At 43.3% G+C, this 24247-nt stretch overlaps 2 protein-coding genes across 2 annotated transcripts in view; one reads left to right on the top strand and one right to left on the bottom strand.

The window, feature by feature from the left end:
• The window catches only part of LOC102198541 (MTSS1-like protein), a 2567-nt gene extending 1443 nt beyond the window's left edge, over positions 1–1124 (bottom strand). The window contains exons 1-2 of the mRNA XM_005738119.1: positions 927–1124; positions 292–474 (exon numbers count right to left, since the gene is read on the bottom strand). Coding sequence (XP_005738176.1) covers positions 292–474; positions 927–1106 — 363 coding nt within the window. The 5' untranslated portion in view covers positions 1107–1124. The remainder of the gene's footprint in view (positions 1–291; positions 475–926) is intronic.
• A 12244-nt stretch (positions 1125–13368) lies between these two features.
• Positions 13369–14883, top strand: foxd7 (forkhead box D7). The gene has a single exon (XM_005738025.1). It carries the CDS (start codon positions 13632–13634, stop codon positions 14601–14603), a length of 972 nt encoding a protein of 323 aa, XP_005738082.1. The 5' UTR covers positions 13369–13631; the 3' UTR covers positions 14604–14883.
• Positions 14884–24247: the final 9364 nt, after the last annotated feature.

Below are 24247 nucleotides of genomic sequence, written 5' to 3'. Positions count from 1 at the left end.
CATGGCCCTCTTCCTATTGAAAAAACAAAAGTTGTATCCAAGATGGCCGACTTCTAAATGGCCACCATGGTCACCACCTATCTTGAGGAGTTTGCCCCCTCACATATACTAATGTGCCAAAAACAGGACTTTAATATCACCAACCATTCCCATTTTATTACGGTTTTATCCATATAAATGGCCCACCCTGTACTATAGGCCATACTTTATACATATTCATGCATTTGTATAGACGTACACACAAATTGCTATCTTCAGCCCGTGTTTCAGTATCATCAACTTCACTATTACCTTGGCAGCGATGTTAGCTGGCGTCATCCTGGCTCTCTGCCCATCATCAGGATGTGATGGCCCAGCATATCCCTGGGAGCCCGGTGATGCCTCACTCTCCCTCAGCCTATCAAGAGGTTCCCTTCTTCGCTGGACTGCCGCTGCAGCCACAGGCTGCTCATACTGACCTGCTTTGGACCAGTCCTGAAGAGGTGAGCGGAATTAATAAACAGGAAGTAGGTGGTAACATTAGCACACACGACTTGTCCACTATCCAGCAGTTTGATGCCCTTCATCTGAGTGCAGAAAGAGGGGGCCTTTATGGGTACATCAAGGACTGTGTGCAGGTCAGAATGTGTGGAACAGAGGCCTTTTCGAGTGTTAGAGAGCATGTATATGTTGATGACCTTTGACCCTGCTTGGTTTTCGTCAGTTACCAGTTGGCAGACTGTAAAACCATTGAGGCAGATGAAGCCAAAAAAAATGCACACAAAGCAAGTGGGGATGAACACTTGCAATGAAGCAGTGCAATGTGGTTATGAATGAGTTAATCAGGTGATAAAAAGTAAAAGAAAATAAATTCTATGCATTAACTTGTTAAACAGAAACAGAAGAAAATGTGCAACTGAAGAAATGGAAGCGAATGGAGAACAAACCTTCCACATAGGAACCTTTGATGTGGGAGAGGAGGAGCTGGATCCAGGGGGGCGGTTATAGGGTGGGGACGCAGGAACAGGAAGAATGACAGAGAGAGGCCGGGTGGAGCCAGAGTGAAAAAGAGCGGGGCGGAAGGTAGCGAAGGACGAGCCAAACTGCGGGACGAGAGACACAGTCATGTCATCAGAGAATGGAAAAGCCACAGACATGAAGCAAGAGTGAGCGGGAGACAGGCAGACAGACATTATATATATATATATATATCTTTTTGGAGCCAGGGTTTCTCTCACGAGAAGACATTTTCTAGTACTAGTTTGTGTTTGCCATCACTTGTAAATGTGGATTGACTCAAACCTTTCGTCTTGTCAGCTAGCTGGCGGCAACATAGCAGCAGTAGTTGTTTGTTACACCCTAAAAAAGGTGACTGATTTCATGACAGATTTGATGTGTCACAATCACATCAGAGTTTACATTGGTCCTGAAGATAGCACGTGAGAAGCTTACAGTCCTGTTATGTGTGGTTCACAAAATCTACTTTAAACCATTATTAGTATTGTCCTGGACGCCACCCCCGTCCTCCGAATTCCTCCTGACTCCAGTGTAAAATTATCAGATGAAGCCAATAGCAATAAAGATTTTCTCCTTAAAAACAGGAATCTGTTTGACCATTTCACAGCTTGAAAGGCAAAGTTAGAAAACATAAACATTCCTCTGTTTCATACTTGTTTTTCTTGGCTGGTCGGTTTGTTGGACCGGCAACAATAAGCACAGACACCAGAGCCTTTGAGAAAAACACTCGCTGTAATCGGCATATCTTTAGTCTTTTAATAGCTCACCATTTTTTCCCACACACACACCAAACAAAATGCATTCCATCTTTAAAGCCTACAGTCAATAAGCTGTCTTGGCTGCTCATAAATAGTTTTCACTCTAGCTAAAGACAGCTGTTGTTTCTGAGGAAGCTGGTTAACAATATTTAGTACTTATGCCAACACACAGGACTTGTCAGAACGTGCTTGCCCTTTGTTACACTTTCTCTTTGGGATTCCAACGTCACAATGACAAAGAGCTACACCCACGGGCATCAGTTATAGCTGTTACTTAATCACTGATGAAGGAATTTTTCAAGCGTTTCTGGCCAAGTTTATAGGTCCCACAATTCTCATGGTAGCTGTTTGTGCAAATGCCTGTGTGTATGTTTATAGGGTGTCTACGTGAGCAGTCACATGCTTGCATTTTGGTCTGTGTGGGGGGCTGAGTAGGCAGGTGACCTGGATTTCCCATCACTGGACACTTATCCCCAGGAAAGAGAAAGGGAAGCTGCAGCGGGTCTGTCATCAGAGATCCCCTCATTGATCATTGGCACCGTGACACACTGCAAGCACACATCAAGTGATTTGTTGGCTAACACTGCTCGAGACACCTTGGTAAGAGTTCACACGCCATTTAAAAGGGACAACTTTCATGGTTTCACTCCTGCACACAAACAGATTAAAATAAACACATAACATTTCACCCTCCGGTTACACACCGGAGGGTGTGTTCTAACTACAGGGGGATCACACTCCTCAGCCTCCCTGGGAAAGTCTATGCCAGGGTGCTGGAAAGGAGAGTTCGTCCGTTAGTCGAACCTCGGATACAGGAGGAACAATGCACTGAACACTGGACCAGCTCTTTATCCTCTCCAGGATACTTGAGGGTGCATGGGAGTTTGCCCAACCAGTCTACATGTGTTTTGTGGACTTAGAGAAGGCATTCGACCGTGTCCCTCGGGGTGTCCTGTGGGAGGTGTTGCGGGAATATGGGGTGTCTGGCCCATTGCTACGGGCCATTCAATCCCTATACAACCGTTGCAAGAGCTTGGTTCGCATTGCCGGCAATAAGTCGGACTCGTTCCCGGTGGGTGATGGGCTCCGCCAGGGCTGCCCTTTGTCTCCGGTTCTGTTCATAATTTTTATGGACAGGATTTCTAGGCGCAGCCAAGTGGCGGAAGGCTTTCGCTTTGGTGGCCTCAGAATCTCATCTCTGATTTTTGCAGATGATGTGGTTCTGTTGGCTTCATCGGGTGAGGGCCTCCAGCTCGCACTGGAGCGGTTCACAGCCGAGTGTGAAGCAGCGGGAATGAGGATCAGCATCTCCAAATCTGAGGCCATGGTTCTCAGCCGGAAAAGGGTGGAGTGCCCACTCCGGGTCGGGGATGAGTTCCTGCCCCAAGTGGAGGAGTTCAAGTATCTCGGGGTCTTGTTCGCGAGTGATGGGAGAAGGGAGCCAAAGATCGACAGACGGATTGGGGTTGCAGCTGCAGTAATGCAGACGCTGCACCGGTCCGTCGTGGTGAAGAGGGAGCTGAGTGTAAAAGCGAAGCTCTCAATTTACCGGTCGATCTACGTCCCTACCCTCACCTATGGCCACGAGCTGTGGGTAGTGACCGAAAGAACGAGATCGCGGATACAAGCGGCAGAAATGAGCTTCCTCCGAAGGGTGGCTGGCCTCTCCCTTAGAGATAGGGTGAGAGGTTTGGCCATCCGGGAGGGGCTCAGAGTAGAGCAGCTGCTGCTCCACATCGAAAGGAGCCAGCTGAGGTGGTTCGGGCATCTGACAAGGATGCCCCCTGGGCGCCTCCTGGGTGAGGTGTTCCAGGCATGTCCCACCGGGAGGAGGCCCCGGGGCAGACCCAGGACACGCTGGAGAGATTATATCTCTCGGCTGGCCTGGGAACGCCTTGGTATTCCCCCGGATAAGCTGGAGGAGGTGGCTGGGGAGAGGGAGGTCTGGGCCTCTTTGCTTAGGCTGCTGCCCCCGCGACCCGGCCCCGGACAAAGCGGATGAAAATGGAAAAAATGGATGGACCTAACATTTCACTAGAATTTAATGGACTTGCGTATAACAAGGATAAGTGGGTCTTTAAGCTTTGGGATGGTGAAAAGCGGGACTTGTACTGATACAGAGAAAAGACTTTGGGTGTTGTCACAAAATCAAAACATCAGTTTCTGAAAAATACAAGCACAACAATTGAATCAGCGACACAGGATTGTCTGTTCCAAAATGATCTTACTACTTACCCTACCATTAAAAGAATACCTTAATATCCATGTTACTGTTTATATTTTTGAACATTAATATTTACACAAATCCAGAGGTGGGTAAACCTTTAGCAGCAATAACTTTAAGTAATGGTTTTCTGTGTGACTCTCATATGGTTGTTTGGTCTTTTTTAAAAGATTCCTTCAGTTCATTGAGGTTTGTGGACATTTTCTTTAATGCACACCTCTCTTATGGTTTCACTGCAACATATATAATGAGTTGAGGTCTGTTTAACGCAATTAACCCATCTCAAAATCCCTGAAATGTCTCTGTCAATGCATTTCGGGCAGTTTGTCCAAAGTTTGTCCATTCTGCAGTCCAGATTGAGTTAAATGCGTTAAAACAAATTTTTATTGCATAAATCTAACATGTTAACATTGACAGCCCTACTTAAAAGTAGAGAGGTTGTCTGTCTCCTGAGTCAAAACTGAAGTGCTGTGGTTTATTCTGATTCAAACCTTTAGAATTCAAATTCTTTGCAAACCTGGGCTGTTTCCTCCTGGGAAACAAGCCATACTTGTTTAGTCTTTTTCCATTTGCATTGTCATGACATTTAATATGTAACAGACTGACAGAGTCTGAGATATCACTCTTGGGTTCTTTGCAGTCTCTCTCAGCATTGCATGGTCTACCATTGGGGTCAGTTTGCTGGGACATCCATTCCTGGAAAGACTGTGGCATTTTAACGCATTTAACGCATTTAACACACACCTGAATTGTGCTGCTTTTATTGAGGCGCTGACATTTATTGACGGCTAATTAATGGAGAAAATCAGATGATCAGCACCTGGCTGCTACTTACCATCCTAATTCCTACAGAATCAGTACGGGTGTACTTGGTCTTTCACAGGACTAGATAGAGTTTTGCAAAAGCTTCATATTTTTTTTATGATTCTGCATTCATCAGTTTTATGGATGCAACACCCATGTACATGCTAATTAGCACTAACAGCTCTATAAAATACTAGAATTTCTCTCGTCACGTACAGTTGTTATGAAGAACTGATGTTATTCATAGAGACTAACCTCATTTTTTGTACCACAATGTAAAAATGTTTTTTAATATCTATTTATCGTAGGGATCAAGAGTTATTAACCAGGCTCAAGTGGGCTTTCAGGAAACGTTCTGCTCTTTTTAGATACTTTTTGACGTATAGCTAATATCTATGAGAATTCCTATAACACAGTATCCAGCATTACTTCAAAGACCAGCTTTCAGTTCTTGTCCATGTAAACAGGATTAACAGTTTGCCGTAGCATACTCATAACACACCTTAGCTACAATTAGCTGACTTAGCTAACTTGTGTAATATCAGCTAGGTGTAAAACATTTTAACAAAGCTTAGCATTCAGCTGATAAAAGTGACAGTCACACTCAGCAATCATTTGGTCTATTTTTGTCTGCAGCTGCCTGAAATGTAAGACTTGTTATGGTCAATCCATAAGAGAATAATTTCACACACTCCAAACACTTGCACGTTTGCTTGTATGAAGCTTGTGAGGCCACTGCTATTAAATCAGAGCAAGGTGATCTTCCATTAGCCTTTTCTGCCAAATGCTGGTAAACTCAACAAAAGACTTGTGTCTTACATCATCCGTGCAATGTGTAGTGTTGTACTGCGCATCTAGATCGGCATTATTCAACAGACAGCTGAATGAAAACTAGAGCCAAATGTCGTTTGTCATCCCACGTCTCCTACACGTTTCCAAAGCAAATGGTCCCATTCCAACAAAAATAACATGCTCAACACATTAGGTTTGAAAAACCTGTGGGCAAAACTTGGAACAGAGGCCCTGTATCTCAATCCATCCACACCTGTGTTTTAGTGGCAGCGCTGTTGCTATCCAAGGATGTCGGAAAGGTCACGGGCTTGAAAAGAGAGCCCAGCTGGGTTTGCTGATGTGACTCCGATGGAAGAATGTGTCTGTCAGCGTTGAACTTGTCCAGTGGGACTCACCCCTGGAATGTGTTTAGTGTCACGGCTGAAGGTTTTAGGTTTTGGCTTTGGTGTCTGTCTAAAACCACTCCTGCAACGTGCGTATGAGTCTCTGGACATGTAGCTGGAGAAGTTATGAAAATGTGATGGCTGATTTCAGAAATGGTTGATATAAAAAAGTATGCCGTTGTTTTAATCTTTAATGTTCTGTAGGAGTTCATGACAAGAACGCACAAGTGTTCACGGTTTCTCTGTCAGAGGGGTGTTGATGGATTACGAGGAGAGGAGTGTACGTTTGAGGCCCTCAGAGTAGCAGCCTGACTTCTAAATACACATCTGAGCCACCAGGGGTCATGACCCCAGGGTGTCAAGGGACCAGTTGCTGTGCAGGGCCTCTTCATGCACAATGGAGCAAGTGGGGGTGAGTGCAGGTTCTTAAACCACTTGCTTCAGATGTCAGAGAATAATTTACACTCATGCTTTCATGTCACACCAAGAGCTCTGACATATGCTACATTTCCTTATTTAGAAAAGTGTTACTGTCGCACATATGTTATTTTAAAGGATAGAAAACCCCAAAATTAGTATGAAGTATATGGGGCTTTAGAGCTCTGATTGGAGAACACTTTTTAAGTTCCCCTTTTCCTTTTCTGTTCACCGCAGCTGTTTGGAAAATCTTTGCCCTGTGAGTAAATGGAGAAAACTGGCTGTGCCGAGTTTCAGTGTAAGCAAACCATCTCACGCTTGTGTTTTTCAAGGATTACCAAAACCAGGTGGTCTGCTCCCACCAACCTCTGAGATTTCTCACATCCCGTCTTCGGAAAACCTCATGAAAGAAAGTGTGCGGCTGCAGCTTGGCCGAGCGTGTTTATACGCTGGATTCTGAAGTATCTTTGCCCAGGCTCTCTGCCATCTGCCCGCTTACATCACACATCCCTCCAGCCGAGATGTTGTCTTTTTGTTTTATTTCTCAGGAGATTTTTATCCAAGCAAACTCTCTTCATACCACATTCATATTTTTTTTTCCAGTGAAATACATCCTTGTCCCTTTCAGACAAGTACAAACAAGTTGCCAAAGCAGTGCCAGTCCAAATGATGACAGTTAAAGATTAGCATCACATCTGAGGCCAACCTCAGATGGGAAGTGAAAGAGTTCAAGCAGAGCAGTAATGTGTTGTATATTTTTTGCATTGCTGCTGTAGGTCTTAAACTGCGCCAGAGTATCTCTCTTCATCATCCACTTGAGACTGTGAAGGCAGCCAAGCAGACAGGCGGGACAAACCCAGCAAAAGCTCTCCTGTGACTTCTCATTACAGTCTAATAGCTTGCTAGCTGCTCCAGCCAGCATCCTGACCTCTGACTATCACTCAACATGGTACCTGCTGAGCCTTAAAGCACTACATCTACATTCTTTCCATCCTTGGGCCTCTCCGCACAGCGGCTCAGGGGCGAACACTACACTTCAGACAAACCGCTACTGTCAGACTCAATAAAAAATAATGTAGGAAATGTCAACCCTGTCTTCCACAGGCATTTGGCCGAGCACAGCAGTTTTCTGAGTCAAAGAATACCAGAAGAACACTTAGTTCACTTAGTTTAGCAGAGCACTGATGCATTCTGACACTCTGACCGAGGTGCAGCGTGTTACTCCGTCTTACATGGCACACGCTCCACTCGACAGCACGCTGAAAGAATTCCCACACCACTTGTGGCCCTAAATGTAAACAGAGAAATAAATGTAGAATTGAATGAAGGCCTTGTGGCAACCCAGTTTCAGACGCCTGGAACTTGATGTAAAACATTTCTGGTGTAACAGCGCCCTCTATTGGACATTTCAAGAAACTCCATCCATCTCTTTCTGGATAGGGTACACAGTTTTCAGTCAATCTGTAATCACACAGTAATCACTGTGAATGTTAATTGGAGTTATATGTGTCCATTCATTTAGTCACTTTTTTAACTGCTTGTCCATTTTAGGGTCTTGGAGCCTGGAGGTTATCCCAGCTGTCACAGAAACTGGATGCTCCCTGAGCAGGTTGCCAATCTGTCGCAGGGCTGAATAAGTGAGACAGGCAACTGTACACTCTCCCAAACTCACCTGTGGCTAATTTACACTCACCAGTTAAAATAACAAGCATGTCTTCTTAACTCTGAGAGGAAGCTGGAGTACATGCAACATGCAAACTCCACACAGAAAGGCTCTGTTTTTCCAAAATGGTCAGAAAAACTGATGTATATCGAGATCTGTGTGCATAACTTCCAAACTGTAAAGTTACAGAAGCTGGATGCCATAAAAGCTCAGAAAATCAAAGGAGGTTTTATTGTTACTGAAGCCAGTAAATTGTTTTAATGAGGTGTTGAGCTCGCTACAAATCAGTTTGCTAATGGCAGCGGCTGTTTTTGGCTTTTCATTGTAGTGAGAGACTCAGTTTTAACTGTATTAATCTGACAACACTTTATAATAAGCTAAAAGCTGTAACTTCTCTGTAAGTCAATGGAATTTCAATGTATTTTATTTGATATTATAATTTATTATTATTTACATACAAATACTTAAAGACAGGTCCACCAGAATAAGGGGGTAACAAGTCAGAATTTTACAGGAAACAAAGAAATTATATTTGCAAATATACTGTAGGTTAATTAAAGTAGTCTTTAAGTAATTTTAAGTACAAAAAGCAAAAACAAGCAATATCTCCCCATTTTAAATACGCTGTTAAGGGCGCAGCCCATGTGGAGTGGCTTATCTTATCTAACTTCCAGGTATTTCACAGACACTGCTTACCTCTACTTTTTTTCACAGTTATGTTCAAACAGTTTATTGTGAAAGGAAAAAAAAACTGTTAGACTTGGCTCCATCATGATAAGGTCACATAGGCCTGCAAATCTTTACATTATTTATTTATTTATTTTTGGAAGTCGGTAAGGTAGAACAGTCCTTATCACATTTACATTGATCAAATAAAAGGATAATTGAATAATAAAACATCATCGAGCAAATCAAGACAATGCATATTAAACAAATCTGCAAAAAGAAAAGAAAAAAACATAAAGAGACAAAATTAATCGGCTCCAATAATACATCCTGTGACCCAAAAAGTATATTTGTGATATAAAATAGGGAAATATTGCTTGTTTTTCTGGAAGAAATTACCATAAAATTGCACACTACCTAAAATTATTTTTGCAGTACTTTACTTACACTATAATTATTCATTTGTTTTCTGTAAAAACTGCCCAGTTACCTCTGTATTCTTTAAGTATTTGTAGCTAAATATAATTAATTTCAAATAAAATACACTGAAATTCCATTTAATTACAGGGTTGATTACACTTTTACCTCCTGGCTGTATTATAAAATGTTACCACTAGTTCAGTTAAATTTGTTGATCGCTGTTCTGTCTCAGGGTGTTTTTAGGGAAACTGGGTTCAGAGTGAGAGTTAATGATGACTTAGACCTCTAAAGTAGAATAAAGGTAAGCCTTTGAAGAGTCTGCTCATACAGCACAGAGACGAGCTGGGTTTGTGTTTCTCTTTAAAATATAATTGAGTGGAACTCTACAGAGCATTCATTCAAGTCAGAGCAATTCAGGAAAACATTTGAAGAGTGAATGCAGAGTTTCCATCCATAGGACTGCATACTTTTAACAGTATTGTGGTTAATGTGATGCATAATGTCCAACAGACATTCAGGACACAGTTCTAGGGTTGGTAAATGCTAAATGGACTTATTGCTCTCTACTCTAACTAAACACTCAAAGCTTTTTTCTTTAACTAGAACTCAAATACACAATCTATTCATACAGTTATAGCTTTATTATATTGTATATATATTTTATGATTGATTTTATTGGTGCTTCTGTGGTTAGCCCTGGTTCAATTTCAGGAGGAGACACAAGCTCAACCTCAGTGGGGTCACAGACCCAGATAAATGGGGGGGTTGTGTCAGCATAAAAGCCGTGCCAAATCAAACATGCGGATCCATCTGCCGTGACAACCCCTCGGGCATTAAGGGGACAGTTGAAAGTACCTCTTACCGTATATTTATTTATCACCACAAAAGAGTGACATTATTGGTAGAATTCAGTAGTCTGTGTGAAAGGATGAAGAGAGGTAGGAGTGCAAGAGATGATCAACTTCCAACAGACACAGAAAACCCCCTGAGGAGCAGAGGGCAACAGGAGAGAACGAGCGAGAGTGAGAACAACAGGTGTGTGTTTATGAGGACACTCATGCCCATCCATTTTCTTCCACTTATCCAATTCGAGGTCCCTGATGGGGGTCTGGAGCACATCCCAACAGAGACACTGACAATACAGTTCAATTCAATTCTAAGCAATTTTAATTATATAGCACCAAATCACAACCACTTTGCTAATGTTTTAGTAAGAACCCTGCAATATTACAAAGGACCCCCAATAATCAAACAACTTCCCTATGGGCAAGTACTTGGCGACAGCGGGAAGGAATTATTTTTCAAAGTATTTGTCATACTTTTAAAACACATTTTCACCAGATTATATCTTCATTAGATTGCTGCCTCTAGCTTTAAGCTATAGCTCCGTGTTTATGGAGGCAGGAGCTCCGTGCACATTTAAATGATTGTGTGCCACCCCATTTTTGAGGTCTGCGGGGTCCCTCTTTCTGCTATGTTCCTGTAGGCTGTGTTCTCTAATTATGTCGATGACCTGTAGCTAAAGAGTTTACCCCTTTTGCACCACAAGATGTCAGCACTTAGTCAGAGCACCACTGTCTTGTAACTGATAGCTTGTGCCATTCATTGTAAACGGATCCAGTCACTGAGCAGAGTGGCTGAAGGGACAAGAGCGCGTTGAGATAACGAGATGCAGGGAACAGGTTGCATCACCGCCTGCATGCTACAGAGCTGTTTGTCAGCCCGTAAATATTGTGTTAATGACCAGTTCAGCTCGTGAAATTTACACATCTCGCCCTCCCCTAAACGGTGTGAGCGTGCGTATGTGTGTGTATCAGATGTGTGTTTGGCTCAGCACATCTGTTTTTTTCTCTTCTTCTTCTCTCTTTTTCTCTTCATCCAGTTATGATTCATGATACCTTAAATTACACGTTATATTATGTTCACTGCCCTGCCAAGATTTTAAGGGAATCAAGATGAGAGAGGGGGGCATTGTGAGAAAACAACCTCAGCTCTTTGAAGCAGTTTCAACCTCTTCCAATGAAAAACACGCTCGGAGGTTGGTTTTTTTTTTGGGAGGGGGGGGGGGGGTGTTTTTATCACTCCCTGAATCATGTGAAGTGCTCGAAGCTTTCACTGAGATAAGAAAACATTTTAACTGAAGGAGCCCGCAACAGTTTCATAACCCAGTTTCTGACCTGCGCGTATTTGCAGTGTTCAAGAAAGATCCAGTGAGACCCCCCCCCTCCCCCCACGCCGGCACAGCTCCTGCCAAATGATGTTATTACACCGGCCCTTCGGAGTCTGTTCAATCTCCCACTTTCTCATCTGCGATACAGACAAATAAAATCTGTACAATGGGCGTTTTTGTTAGATAGCAGGGTTGTAATTTAATTTTTTTAAAAGGCCTTGTTGATTCCCAGATTTTACGCGTTTTATCATAAAGAAAAGAAGAAAGGCTTCATAGAGGGGTCCCCGGGTTTAATGTTGCATAGCTTTTTTGGTGACCCTTACAAAACAATTACCAGAAATAATAACATTAATTTATAATAAAGAAAGAAAAGAAAAGCGGAGGCCATATTTGTCACTGTAATATCGGGACTCATTCATCGCCACCTGAGTTCATCTGACAGAGTCGCCTCCACCGTCGGTCCCCCAATAAGTGACTCCAGCGCGTGCAAGCTCGGGAACCGTGCCGCCCTGAGAGTGGCCTACCTTCAGCTTTTGTAGTGATTTGACGCTCCCGCTCTCGCCTTATTGAAACCACACATTGCGCTCGGGCCTGTTTCCAATGTGAAGACATGCGTGATGAATTTGGGAAATCATCTGCAGCTTTGCTGGTACCGTATAGCCCACCCAGTCCGGACCCGGTCTCTCTCTTTCTCCCCCCGCGCCTCCCCTCTGCCCCGGGGTATCAATACGATTAGAGGCAGGAAATGTGGGAATCCCCAACAAAGGGCTCCATCATTAAACACAAACAACCAGAGGCCTCCCAACAATACCGAGAGCGCCCTCCTCTCCACACTTCTCTTTTATGTCTGAGCGAAGTGAAAATCTATTACTTTCATCCCAATATTACCAGTCTGCGTTCAGCTGCGCATTATTAAAGAGGATAATCTGGCGAGGTTATGACGGATTTATAGGTGTTCAAATGGAGAGCAGGCGGTGTAGAGTTTCGCCCAGCAGATTACGCAGACTGCACATCAAATATTGTTTCTCCCTGCATTCCACACGTGGGCACATCTAGCAATATGTCCCTGAGAGAAACGAAAGAATTCAGAATAAAATTCAGAATAAAATAGATATACGTACATAAATAAATAAAATAAGATATGAGATATAAAGGGCGCATAGTCTCTTCTTATCGGTTTATTCAAGGAAGGCGCTCATGCAAGGCAACAAATTATTATTTTCACAGCTGCCCAAAAGCAGTCATTCCAGTGTTGTACGTCTGAAAACGTGTAATTGTGAGTCAAGTGTGCATAAAGTGCGGCTGCAGGAGACTTCGAGAGGGATTAGGGTTTAAGTCCTCGCCTCGCGTAGAGAAGTGTTTGGGGATTTTCCCTCTCACACTTTAAATTATAATCTGATATCCTCCCTCCAAGGCGTCAGCCGGCAGATTCGGAAATATAAATGTGTCATTTTGGTGTAAACTGACTTTCCATCACCACCGTGCTTTAGATTTGATCGCTTTTCCTGTTTTAGTTGGAAAATAAAACGAAGAGTGGAAAAAAATACAAATAAAAAATATTTTAAATTCTTTGTATTTTGAGTCAAATCTCATTAGGTTCCATACAGAGTTTATTAAAGACTGCTTCTAGTGTCGAAGAACATACTCAAACTTTAATATTTTGCATACAAAATTGTGATTTTAACTTATAGCCGTGAAAAGGTCACGCATCACACTTTTCTCCAATTAACGTCTTCTGGTGTGTAAAAAACACTCTTACTTGTTGCATTTTTTTTATATAGTTGCCAATGTTTTACGCAATATCTGTGAAATTAATTTTCCGTGGAAACTTTATTATTCCGCTCCAAACGATCTTTCCTCTGATTTCCTCGATGGATCTCTGATGTGTCCGCGTGGACTTGGCACTGATGTGCTGATGATGAGAGTGCACTGGCTGGATGGCTGGTATAGGCCTCTTTGGTCTTTGCGCCTTTGCGCGGTTTTCATTGGTCAGGAACCTTTCCCTCGTGCCTCGACGTGACATCACAAGCACCCGACCAGCAGGAAAGCAGGAGAGTTTACAGATGGTGCTGGACATCTCCGAGGACGCACGCACTTTTACGCACAGCCAGTCCTGGCCGCTTTTTTTTGCGCTAAAAGCTGTGAAAATAAAAGGATATCAGCGTAGATGCTTTGCGGTTTGGAGAATCTGAAGTAGGAAGTGGACTTCTCTCGGATCGTGTTTTTGTGAATGGAGATGGGCCGTGCGTAAAAATCTTTTCGTCGCCTTTGAAAGAAGAGCTCTCGCTCTCCCACCTGTTGCCAGGTGGTGTCGGCTTTAAAACTGCGGATATCTACTATGACATTAGGTTTGGAAATCATGGAGGATATTGTTATCGACGTGGTGGGGGAAGGACTCAAAGACAGCGCAGAGGAGCAGCTTTTACCTTTGGATGAGTCGCGAAGCGAGCACGAAGACGGCACGGAGACGTCCAGCAGCCAGAGTAAAGACAGGGAGACCTTCAGCCCTGCGCCGGCGTGTCTCCCTGCTCCTAAAACCAAAGGTCCCGCGTCGGTGAAGCCCCCATACTCATACATCGCTCTGATAACCATGGCCATCCTTCAGAGCCCAAAAAAGCGGCTCACCCTCAGCGAGATATGTGACTTTATCAGCCACCGCTTCGTTTATTACCGGGAGAAATTCCCCGCCTGGCAAAACTCTATCAGACACAATCTTTCGCTCAATGACTGTTTTGTAAAGATGCCAAGAGAGCCCGGGAACCCCGGGAAGGGCAACTACTGGACGCTGGATCCCAACTCCTCCGACATGTTTGAGAACGGGAGCTTCCTGCGGCGGAGGAAACGCTTCAAGCGGCAGCATTTTCGCTTCGACCCGCTCAAAGAACAGCACCTGGAGCCCAGCGCGCTCCACGGCTTTCCACACAGCGCCTACGGGCTCGGTACGGCGGCCCTGCAGCTGCCAAGTCTGGAGATTTACCCCTACCTCCATCACCACGCGCCTTCGCAGTGCGGCCCCGCCACCATCCCACCTGTGAGCAGTATCCTGCCGGCTCTCTCCAGCTTCTTCTCGCGCAGCGCCCTGTCAGCCAAAGCTTTCCTTCAGTCTCAGCCGGGCATCGACGCTTTCTCCCCGGCACAGTGCACAGCGTATTCCTCTCCTCTGACCTCCAGCGCCGCATACGTCTCCCCCGCGCTCTTCCACCCGGCGGCTTCTCCGCACTTCCTCAGTTTACACCAGGAGTACCAGAAACTACAGACTCAGCGTGGCATCGGCGACCTGGCCAAACACATCCACACCAACGATGAATAATCCCCCCCACTCCCCTCTCCTTAAAGCGGACTTTAATTTGTATTTTCTCAGGTAAACGGAGACATTTGGAGCAGATGCTTGCAGTGGAAATTGGATGGATCTGTTTTTGTTTTTTTTACAAGAATGTTGCAGAAATGCTCAAAACTTTTCCTCGATCTCCCCAACTTCATGGCAAAAACAACAGACGCCCTTTAAAAAAACCTGATCATGAATTATCATCTTTTGTTTAAATATTTAAATGACGAGTTTCCTTTACGTCTTTTTTCTGTAAAGAAATAAAGCTGAGTATTTAAACCTTGCGTTAATTTGTATTTTGCACACATGCATGTCAGGAATCATGCTTTTTGAAATCATTTAAATGTGCGTGCACGGTTTTGTTTGCTAACAGCTGTTATACCTGTTATTATTTTTATCTCTGGGTTTAAAGGGTTTTATATTCCTCGGTTTCATTTTTATCTAAATTCAAATTATTCATAGTAATGTTCAGAGGGGCAGAGAAAGTAAGCAGTCAAATTGACCTACATTAAATCAGTGCGCAGTCTTTTTTAGCCTTATGTCTTACACGCTCTCATTTTAAACACGTGACTCTCTTCTGCTTTAAATAACTGATCAAATACAAGCGAAGGTAACACTCGTAATTTTGGGATTTTTTTTTCTAATTATGGGTCTCCAAGATCTTTTATTATTTATTTAATAATCTGATGTAATATTTAAAAGGAACAGTGGCTTGTTAAATAAGAAATGTCATTATTTTTCAAAGTAATGGAGAAAATCAACATGATGTTAAAATAAATAACGGGCGGGTCGAGGTCGAAGGCACTTTGGATGGCCTCGTTTTTAATGCGCTTTAATAGAGAAATAAGAAAGGTTCTAATCACACCAAGCTTTTAAAGTAAGACTAAGCGCATAGCTTATATTTATATGTATAAATATGTATAAATAATATTTATACAAGCTATGGTGTGTGTGTGTGTGTGTGTGTGTGTGTGTGTGTGTGTGTGTGTGTGTGTCGTTTTCATAGCCATAACGCTGAAAACATACATGCCAATAATAATTGGCTTATTTTGCAGGACCACACACAGAAAATGTGTGCAACACATTTTCATGTCAGATATTCATAAAGGCTTTCTGCTCATTTACTGACCAGAGTTTCCACACAGGAGGTTTTCCCAAACATTCCTCAATTCAGTTTATGTTTTTTCCTTTTTATAATCATGGTTTTGTCGTCTTACTTAGAAACATTACAGAAAAAAAACTTTTAAAAATCCGATTTGAGTATTAGACAGTTTTAAAGAAGTAACTTTATTTAAATTCTGTTTTAAAAATAACAGAAATAAATAAATTCTGCCTGCGTTTTAAGCAATGCCCCTAAAAACAATCCTCCACCTCACAGGTTTCACAATATGAAAATATATCAATCAGATATCACTCTTTTTTTAATGTTGTGTTTTTTTCCAATTATTTCTTCTCCATTCCCAATTTGTCTTCCAATCTTTAAATCTCAGGTAAACCCAGTCTGATTAAATCAACCCCAATCTGAGGCTAAAATAAATATATCAGTCTTTCTGCTTGAGCAGAAACGCTGTGATTCAATCTGCGCGTACACAGAATAAATCTAAAAATATGTATTTCTGCTCATTTTCTGCTATTTCAAATTATCTGATTTATTTTCCCCTTTCCTTTTCATTTAAGTGCACACGGCGCTGCCTCGTAGTGAGAATGACAGTAGTAAAATAATTCGGGGGTTGCAGAGCATGGAAGTATTTATTTAATTCTATTCTGACTCTGCTTTAGATGGATTACCACGCTGAAGCTCTTGGACGGGGCTGATGGATCGCACCACACGCTTAGTCCTTTAGCAGGCTTTGGCACCCAGCGAGGGACTGAAACAAATAAAAAGATTGTTACCTGATGGCGAGCTGTTAAGCTGCCCACTCCTAAAGGAAGAGCACATGCTCGCGCTGCATGTCTTCCTCTTTCTCTGCACTCCATTCAGGAAATGTCTTACCATTTTGGGATGATCAGATTTAATTCAATCTGTACTGAGGTTTTGTTTTTTGCTTTTTCTTTCTGTCTTTTTTTCCTCTTATAACCAAATGTCTAATATTTCTGGTGCTAATCTTAAACAGTGTGGCAAGAGCTGTGGTTCAGCTAATCCGTCATAAGATTCCTATCATGCACCGGGGCCCTCTTTTGCTATTAGAACTTATCTGATTGGAAAGCTAAACGTGCAGCTGCACATATATACTTTTAGTCAGCATCTGTGCTTTGCTTCTAATAGTGCTGTGCTCTACTAGAGTGTGGTGACTCTTCAAAAGTGCTAACACAGGGGCTTTATTATGCACTTTTGTTTCGCACAGAAGGTACTGATGCAGCTTATAAACAGCCACACGCATGCTTAGTATGTTCACTGAACTCTATTGTTATATGACTACAAGGATAAGGGAACTAAAATGTAGTCTGAACCATAAGTAGCTCCAGCATAATAATTGAATGCTTACACTGTTTTTGTAAAGGGAGCGCTTCATTCATAAAAGGATCTTCTTCAGGCTCCAGGGTGGATGTGCAAACCTTTTTACTCTTACTCTAGTTTTATTTATTTACTGCCCGAATGTGTGCGCACACTCATTCTTTTCCTAAGGCACAGAAACGCTAATAACCCCATGAAATCATTTTCTTATAACAAGCTTGTTCTGCTGGTGGGGAGCCAAACAGAAAAGTGAAGCAGACAAACGCTGTCACAGAGATTGATTGGCAGCCAGGAAGAAAGAGTCAGGGTCTTTTACTTTCTTTTTTCTTTCTTTTTTTTGGAGGGAGAGCACCAGTGCACCTGATAAAATAAGCAATTCAGACACCCCGGGCTCATACTCATGTGCACACACATCGGTTTTCCATACTGAGGGAGGTAAAAGTTGCCAGTGCAGTGCTTAAAGTCTTTTTTACTCTCCTTTTTTCCCCTTTGTGCGTCATTAAGTGTGACATGTTTTATTAAGTCTTCACTCGTGCTACGAGTAATACCTCTTTTTTTTCAATCATTAACAGCAAGATTTTCCCACTTTCAGCCAGACCTTTCTCTCTCTCTTTTCTGTCTTTTTATAAGGTCACCTCAGAGTTAAATACAATCTGCAAAGTCATTCTGAGTTATGAAACAAGGGGATTGAGTTTCGCACCCTAAACGGGACCACAGAGAACTTAAATCAGTGTCATATTAAGATGATTCATCACATGAGTGGATGTGCAGCTATGTGACAGCGTGTCAGCGGTTGCGTGCCTTGTCGCACCAGCTGCGGAGGAGTTTCCGCTCAGTTCCACGCCGATGACCAGTCGGGAGCTATCTCGGCTCGTATCTGATGCGGAGCTCGCTTCTCTGGGAAAAGTGAGTCGATTCGGTCAGAACTCCATTCATGCCTGACAGCATGGCCGTACCCTGCTTTCGTTCTCCGCTCTCAAACGCCAAGCCAAACAGGCAAGATAAACTCATTGGCGGAGCACCCCGCCTCGCTGCCTTCGCTTCTTCTCCTTCCACACAGCGAAAGCGGGGTGAGCGGTGCATTCTGGGACAGCCCCTGCGAGTTCAGCCAGGACAGGAAAAACAATGCGACTGTGTTGTTTGAAATGCGTAATTTGAAATAAATTCCCCTTGAATATTTTTCTTGCCCTACACTGTGCTGTTTCTTTTAATAAGCGTCTTTATTAAGAGGCTGCCTACGAGTCGTGGGTTAAGAAAGTGTCCGAATTTGGGCTGCAGTGGGTTAATTTCACTATGGATGAACACGTTGAACCGACGTTAGTGTTATATTTCATATTTCTGTCAGGTCGCCGGATCAAAACGTGCCCTTCATCTTGTGCGAGTTCTTTCCAAGGGTCGCTTGTTTTAGTGTAAATATGAGCTCAAATTGACCTAATTTGGGAAATGTTACCCCCGTAGCCATGTAAACTCTGCGTCGGGTAGATCCACTGTTGCAGATAAAGTGGTCAGTGATTTGTGTTATTTCACTGGGGTGTTTTTAGTTTTGTTTTTTTTCTTTCGTGCAGATTCAGAGTGGGGTGAACAGAATGGCTACTAGGTGCTGTGGTTTTTCAGTTATCATTAGTAAATCTCACACCTTTCTGCTGAAGCGGATCACAGCTGAGGTTTTCTCTCCTCTCACTTTAATGGCTGACTTCCATGGGCCTTGCTCGCTCCTTGGCGTTTGCTTTTCCTGGCAGGGCCAATCCCCGCTGCCCTGCTTCAGGGAGTTATTCAATTATAAATCTTCCACCCTTCTTTTGCTGCCTTTTCTCTCTCTCTCTCTTTCACCGGTCTTTGTGTTACCCAGCCAAGCCCAGTAAAACGCACTGCTCCGCTGGTACACCCCTCTCCAGTCTCGTGCCCAAGAATTTATTATGCTCAGGGTGGTGAAGCGGAGTGCGGTGTGTTTTTGGAAAAGGGACCCCCCCTCGAGCCTCAGTGCCAACAGATGACAGTGACATATAGCAGGAAAGCCACCCAGAAGGAGAATGATCTCACACCTCAGCCACGCGCTCACAGGGAGTGGGAGAAAATAAAGAGTAAAAGATCTACAGCTGGGGGTGGGTGAGTCGAGGGGGGTGGTGGGACAATAAAAATCAGAATGAGAAGAGGAAAGGATGGAGAAACACAGAGGTAGAAAAACAAACAGCAAGTGAACGATCCCTTGAAGCACAGACTTATTCAAATACTTTAGGTTACTTGCTAAACTCGGACGCTGTAGTTTAATAACTTCCAAATAAACCAAAGTATGTTAAACCTCTGAGATATTCTCTTCCTACCCTCAGACCTCGGCTTGTCTCCGTCAGCCAAAATCTGGAGGAAATGCACTGCCCCATTAGGCATCTTGAGAAAATCCACAGTTGCGTTCAGGATTATACAGTACATAGATCGTTCTTTTTCTTTTTTACCACATCTGTTCTCGAAAAAACCAAAAAAATCTGCAAAGCACTCGATCTGTGCTTCACTGGGTGGCACTCAGTCTTGGCCTTGCTCCCTCCTGTGCTGCTCTCAACCTTCCTGGTGCCCTTCTGTTCCCCAGCTGGCGGCCTCATGCCCTTGCCCTGCCCATGCAGCTTGGCATTACCCTCTCCAATGTTTTTTTTTTTGGTGTGTGTCTGAAGCAACACGTGCCGGCTTGGCGTCAGCGTGTGAGGTATGCGCTGCAGGTAGAAGTCAGCTTACCACGAGAAACGCTCACCCTTTACAGGCCTCAGATCAGTGTGATGTCACCCACAACAGCCCCTGAACCACTTACTGCACTAAATGAGAGCCATTAGCCGTACAAACAAAGACTTAAAGACTCGGTGTCATTTAATCAAAAAAAGGGAGCAGGAAGCACAATTAACATCAGGGCTAAGGTGTGTCAGAGAGGGGTCAGGTTATAACCGTGCAGGCTCATGTTACAGTCGCGCAGTCAGAGTCCCGGTGGTCGGTGTAAACCTAATGAGAGTCAGTAACCCCAACCTGGCTGCAGCCCGCCCGCTCCGTCTGATCTCCGTGGAAGACAAAGTGGTCTGCCTTCCACACCAGGCATCGCTATGAAGAGCAGGGTACGCTAGCCAGTTAATAGTTGGAAACCTCTCTTTCTCCCTCTCCGTCTGCTCTTTTTCTCTATACCGCTCTCCCCCATTACATTTGGTTTTTCCTCCCTTCAATAACGTCTGCAGTGGCATATTACAACTTGGAAATGGATTTTAAAAGGGAGTAGAAAAGGGTGCCAGAATGGGAAAAACATGGATTGGCTCAAGGGAAGCAGATTAAGTGGGCATGCCAAACCTCACGCTTTGTAAGAAACAAGAAAAAGACCCCCTTTTTACATTAATGCCCTGAGTTGAGGACCAACCGCATAGTGGAGGGAAATCAAAAATCCCACCCTCTTCGAAAGGGAGAATGAAAATTCCAGGCGGTGAATTGTCACCTCATATGGATCCTTTCCCCTTCGGTGTCGCTGGAGTGAATAAGGCTGTAAGGTGCCGTAAGGTGCTGTGAGGCTGTCAGTGTCATTGCTGCAGGTCTCTGTGTGCTCAGGGAACTGTAAAGCCAATTCACAGGCCTGCAAACATCCTGTAACAGCAACATAAATCCACTAATTCAGGCCTTTGTGTTTGGTAATGGATGTTGTGCCGTACTATGTAGATGTGATATGATAGGATTGATTGCTCTGAAGATCACTGAGGCTGCTTTCTAGCACCGCCCTGCCACCCAAACTGTCGGCCGACGAGCCGCTCATCCCATGTTGCCTCTGTTGGTGGTCCCTGGTGTAAGCTATATTTTCCCCTCACTTCTCTCTCTCTCCCTCGCTTTTTTATAGCTAACACAAAATTGTTCCTAATTCGCTGCTGCTAGAGGGGGGTAATTTGCGGCTTTTGGCTGAGTGTCGCAAGCCCCAAATTTGAAAAAGCTGCTGAGTTGAAGGCGTTCTGTGAAACGCGGTAGGAGCAACAGTAGGGAGAGGAGACAGAGAGGGCCTAAATTCAATCAGCTAAAAAGGGAAAAACAGCAAAAACATGATAATCCTCAAAAGGCTGAAGGCTGCTATGCAATAATAACTGTAGGGTTATGTAAGCTGTAGCCACCAATAATTATGGCTCTTTTAATGAAATGACGACTTTAATGTCTCCTCTTTTATTCCAAGTTAATGCGATTTCCTTTTTGCTCATATTTTTTTGTCGTACTATCTTGGCTAAAAAACTGTAGCTCGTACTTCACTTGTGTTTATTTTGTCTTGTCTTAAATTCCTTTCGATTAAAAACAGCTACAGCTGATTCTCTGCTGCAAAAATGCTATCTATGAAAGCAGAAATGGTTGCTTCTTACTAATGGCAATTTAATGACGAGCCGTATTCTGGTTTAGCTCTGTATGATGGTCAGCAGGAACCAGTTCAGTTTGGAGCACCTCAAGGACCTGTGATCAAGCCACTTTTATTTTCTCAGTAACAACAATTTTCTTCATTGCAATCCAAGCTCTCTGCAGCTGTGGCTCGTCTTACCAAGATGTACTTAATTAACTCAAAATCATTTTTAATATTTGGCAGTCTTAGGTTATTAAACTCTGACGAGCTTCCTCCAAGTTGACTTCTCTTCAGTCAGCCGAAGACAAGCCAACATAAATAGTTTCCTGTTATAATTAGACATTTAAATAGTTATTTGACTCAATAATTGTCTTTCTTTTATAAAATTTTGGCATGTTTGCTAGTATGTTTGTTAACATTTTGTTCTTGGGTAAACGAAATGCACCATTCTCATTTGTCCAAGCTAAAGCTATCACCAGCAGCTAGCTAACTTAGCTTAAGGTAATGACTGAAAACAGTAAACTTAATCCCCAGTTTGTGTTTTAAATGTTTTTACATTCACTTAAGGAACACCATATGTAATATTTGGTGAGCTGACTTTTGTTACTATTGGATAAAGCAAACATATTTTCCCCTCTGTTTAAAATTGCTTTGCTAAGCTAATGTTGACATCTATTGTTTGTAAAAGCAACAGGGACTGTGATGATTTATTTGATTTGATTTGATTCCATCAGCACAGTACCAACACTTTTGGAATCCAGTTATTGCAAAGCACTGACATTTGTAACCAGTAAACTAATTAAGTGAATTAAGTGGCCGGCTTTATCAATATTTCATTTGGATCAATGGTACTTTTCAATATCAGAAGATGCTATAGTCGCATTTCTGCAAATGAGCAGCTTTGATAATTTAAAATAAATAAATAGAAGTTATGATTTGAAAAAATTGTTTTGGTAAAGGTATTGATAAGCTAACAAAGATTTTGAGACAGCTAGCTAAAAATAATAACATAAAATAGCTTTTATCTCAAAGTTGTTCAATTTTAAAGCTGAAAGCAGATAAATGAAGAAAAGGCTAAAAGTAGTATATGGCTGAAAAAGATGCAAGTATTAAAATAAACAGCTGGGGGAAAAATATCCAGATTTGTCTAAACTGCTTAACAACTCTAAAAGAATAAATAAATAAAATATATTTCTTTATTCTGACCTACTGTCTACATGACGCTGGAAGGTCATGCAAACAGGAAGTACGAGTTTGGTTGGCCACTAGCTGTGTTGGTCACAGTGTCTGGATCTCTCTTTACACCCAGTGCTCTACTTTCCCAGAGCAAAGGGGGCTGAGAGCTCTTCCACGGCCTCGTCGACACAAGCGCCCTGAGAGGTGCTCATTCATTTTGATTAACAGGGCCTTCCTCGCTCTCATCCCGTCCTCGGTGGTTCGCGCTCTCCTTGGGGGAAAAAGCCCACATGGATGTTTTTCTTTTTTTATCCCACATGGTTTTTCACTTCCACAACAGCACGTCATTACCCGCGTGTTTAAACACTTAAGAACAGTTTAAAAAGGAGGGAGAGGAGGTGGCGGTAGAGGAGGAGGAGTGAAAAAACACTCACGAGCAATGAACAGTTCTACATTAACTCTGTATCACTCAAGGGAGCTGTAAAGGCTGCCCTGTAAGCGAAATGAAGTCAATAAATAAATGTGGCTGTTGTCAGATGTCTGGAACCGCTTGAGAGGGTTTCAGCAACAGGGCAGCCCACCATGTTGAAATGAAGGGTGATAAGTTTGGGCGGCCCCGCGGAATTAAACGCTACAACTTGCTGAGTGCCATTGACTAATGAGGGCGGGTTTGCCGCATGATAAATTCAAAAACAAGAGGAATGTTTGATCTGCAAGAAACCACAGTTTGTTGAAAGTCACAATGCCTGCTCAGCTCCGGGTGGGAAGAGAACACCATCACAAGACAGAGGAGGTTTATTATTTTATGCAGATCCCACATGAGCAGCCTCTGATAATGAAACTACTCCCCCAGAGGCCTGCTTTCACTACAGTCAATCAAAGCACATGTGACAACAAACAGAAGAAAGAGACAGGAACTGTCAGTGGACCGCTCCAGTTCATGACTTCATTGGATTCAAATATCTGTCAAAACGCCAATTTGCTGTGATGCGACTGCAACTCTTACTTGGCAGGCCGGCCGCGTAAGAGAAAATATAAAAGATGTGGAAAAGCAGTAGCAGCTGGACGAGTGTTTTGCCAAGTTAAAGCAATTGATCGCGAGGGTCCAAGGAAGAATGGGTGGGTGAGTGGGTGGGAGCACGGTTCAGAGGAAGCTGCAGGTGTGGGGAAGAGAAAACACAATCACATCTCAAGTCAAACAAATCCGTCTCCACTGATGGAGATGGATAGAGGGTCAGCATTCCGATCCTTGCTGGAGATCCCCACCGCGTAGCCCCGGGTCCTCGCTCTCACTGCTGCTGCTGCTGCTGCCGCCACTGGGCCAAACATCTGGACGGATGGGGAGAAAGGAAGTAACAAAGAGGAGTGGAGGGGAGAACGTTTTCCAGAGATGAGTGAAAAAGGTGGGATGAACTGAGGTCAGGAGGAGAGGTGAAAGGTGTTAGAGGAACAGGCTTGTTTATCTTGGGTACTCCCCGTGGAGGAGGGAGCCCACAAAAGTGAGCTCGTGTTGGTGGGGGAAAGTTCACACCCTTCTTGTGGCTGCCTTTTATTTCTCTTCATCTTCATCTGGTTCGCTTTGTCTCTTTGGAGCATTTTTCTATCATCATCTGGGCAGCTGAAGGTCAGAGGCTGCGGTAAATGGGGGTAACATTGTGTTTAATC

Source organism: Pundamilia nyererei, unplaced genomic scaffold (assembly GCF_000239375.1).
Source record: "Pundamilia nyererei isolate P.nyererei 1_Seehausen unplaced genomic scaffold, PunNye1.0 scaffold00081, whole genome shotgun sequence".
NCBI classification, from domain to species: domain Eukaryota; kingdom Metazoa; phylum Chordata; class Actinopteri; order Cichliformes; family Cichlidae; genus Pundamilia; species Pundamilia nyererei.
Note: the sequence above shows the minus strand (reverse complement) of the source record. Positions and strands in the feature narration are given on the sequence as shown.

Coding starts and splice junctions, on each gene's coding strand:
- foxd7 (XM_005738025.1), top strand. CDS start 13,632: ATGACATTAGGTTTGGAAATCATGGAGGATATTGTTATCGACGTGGTG.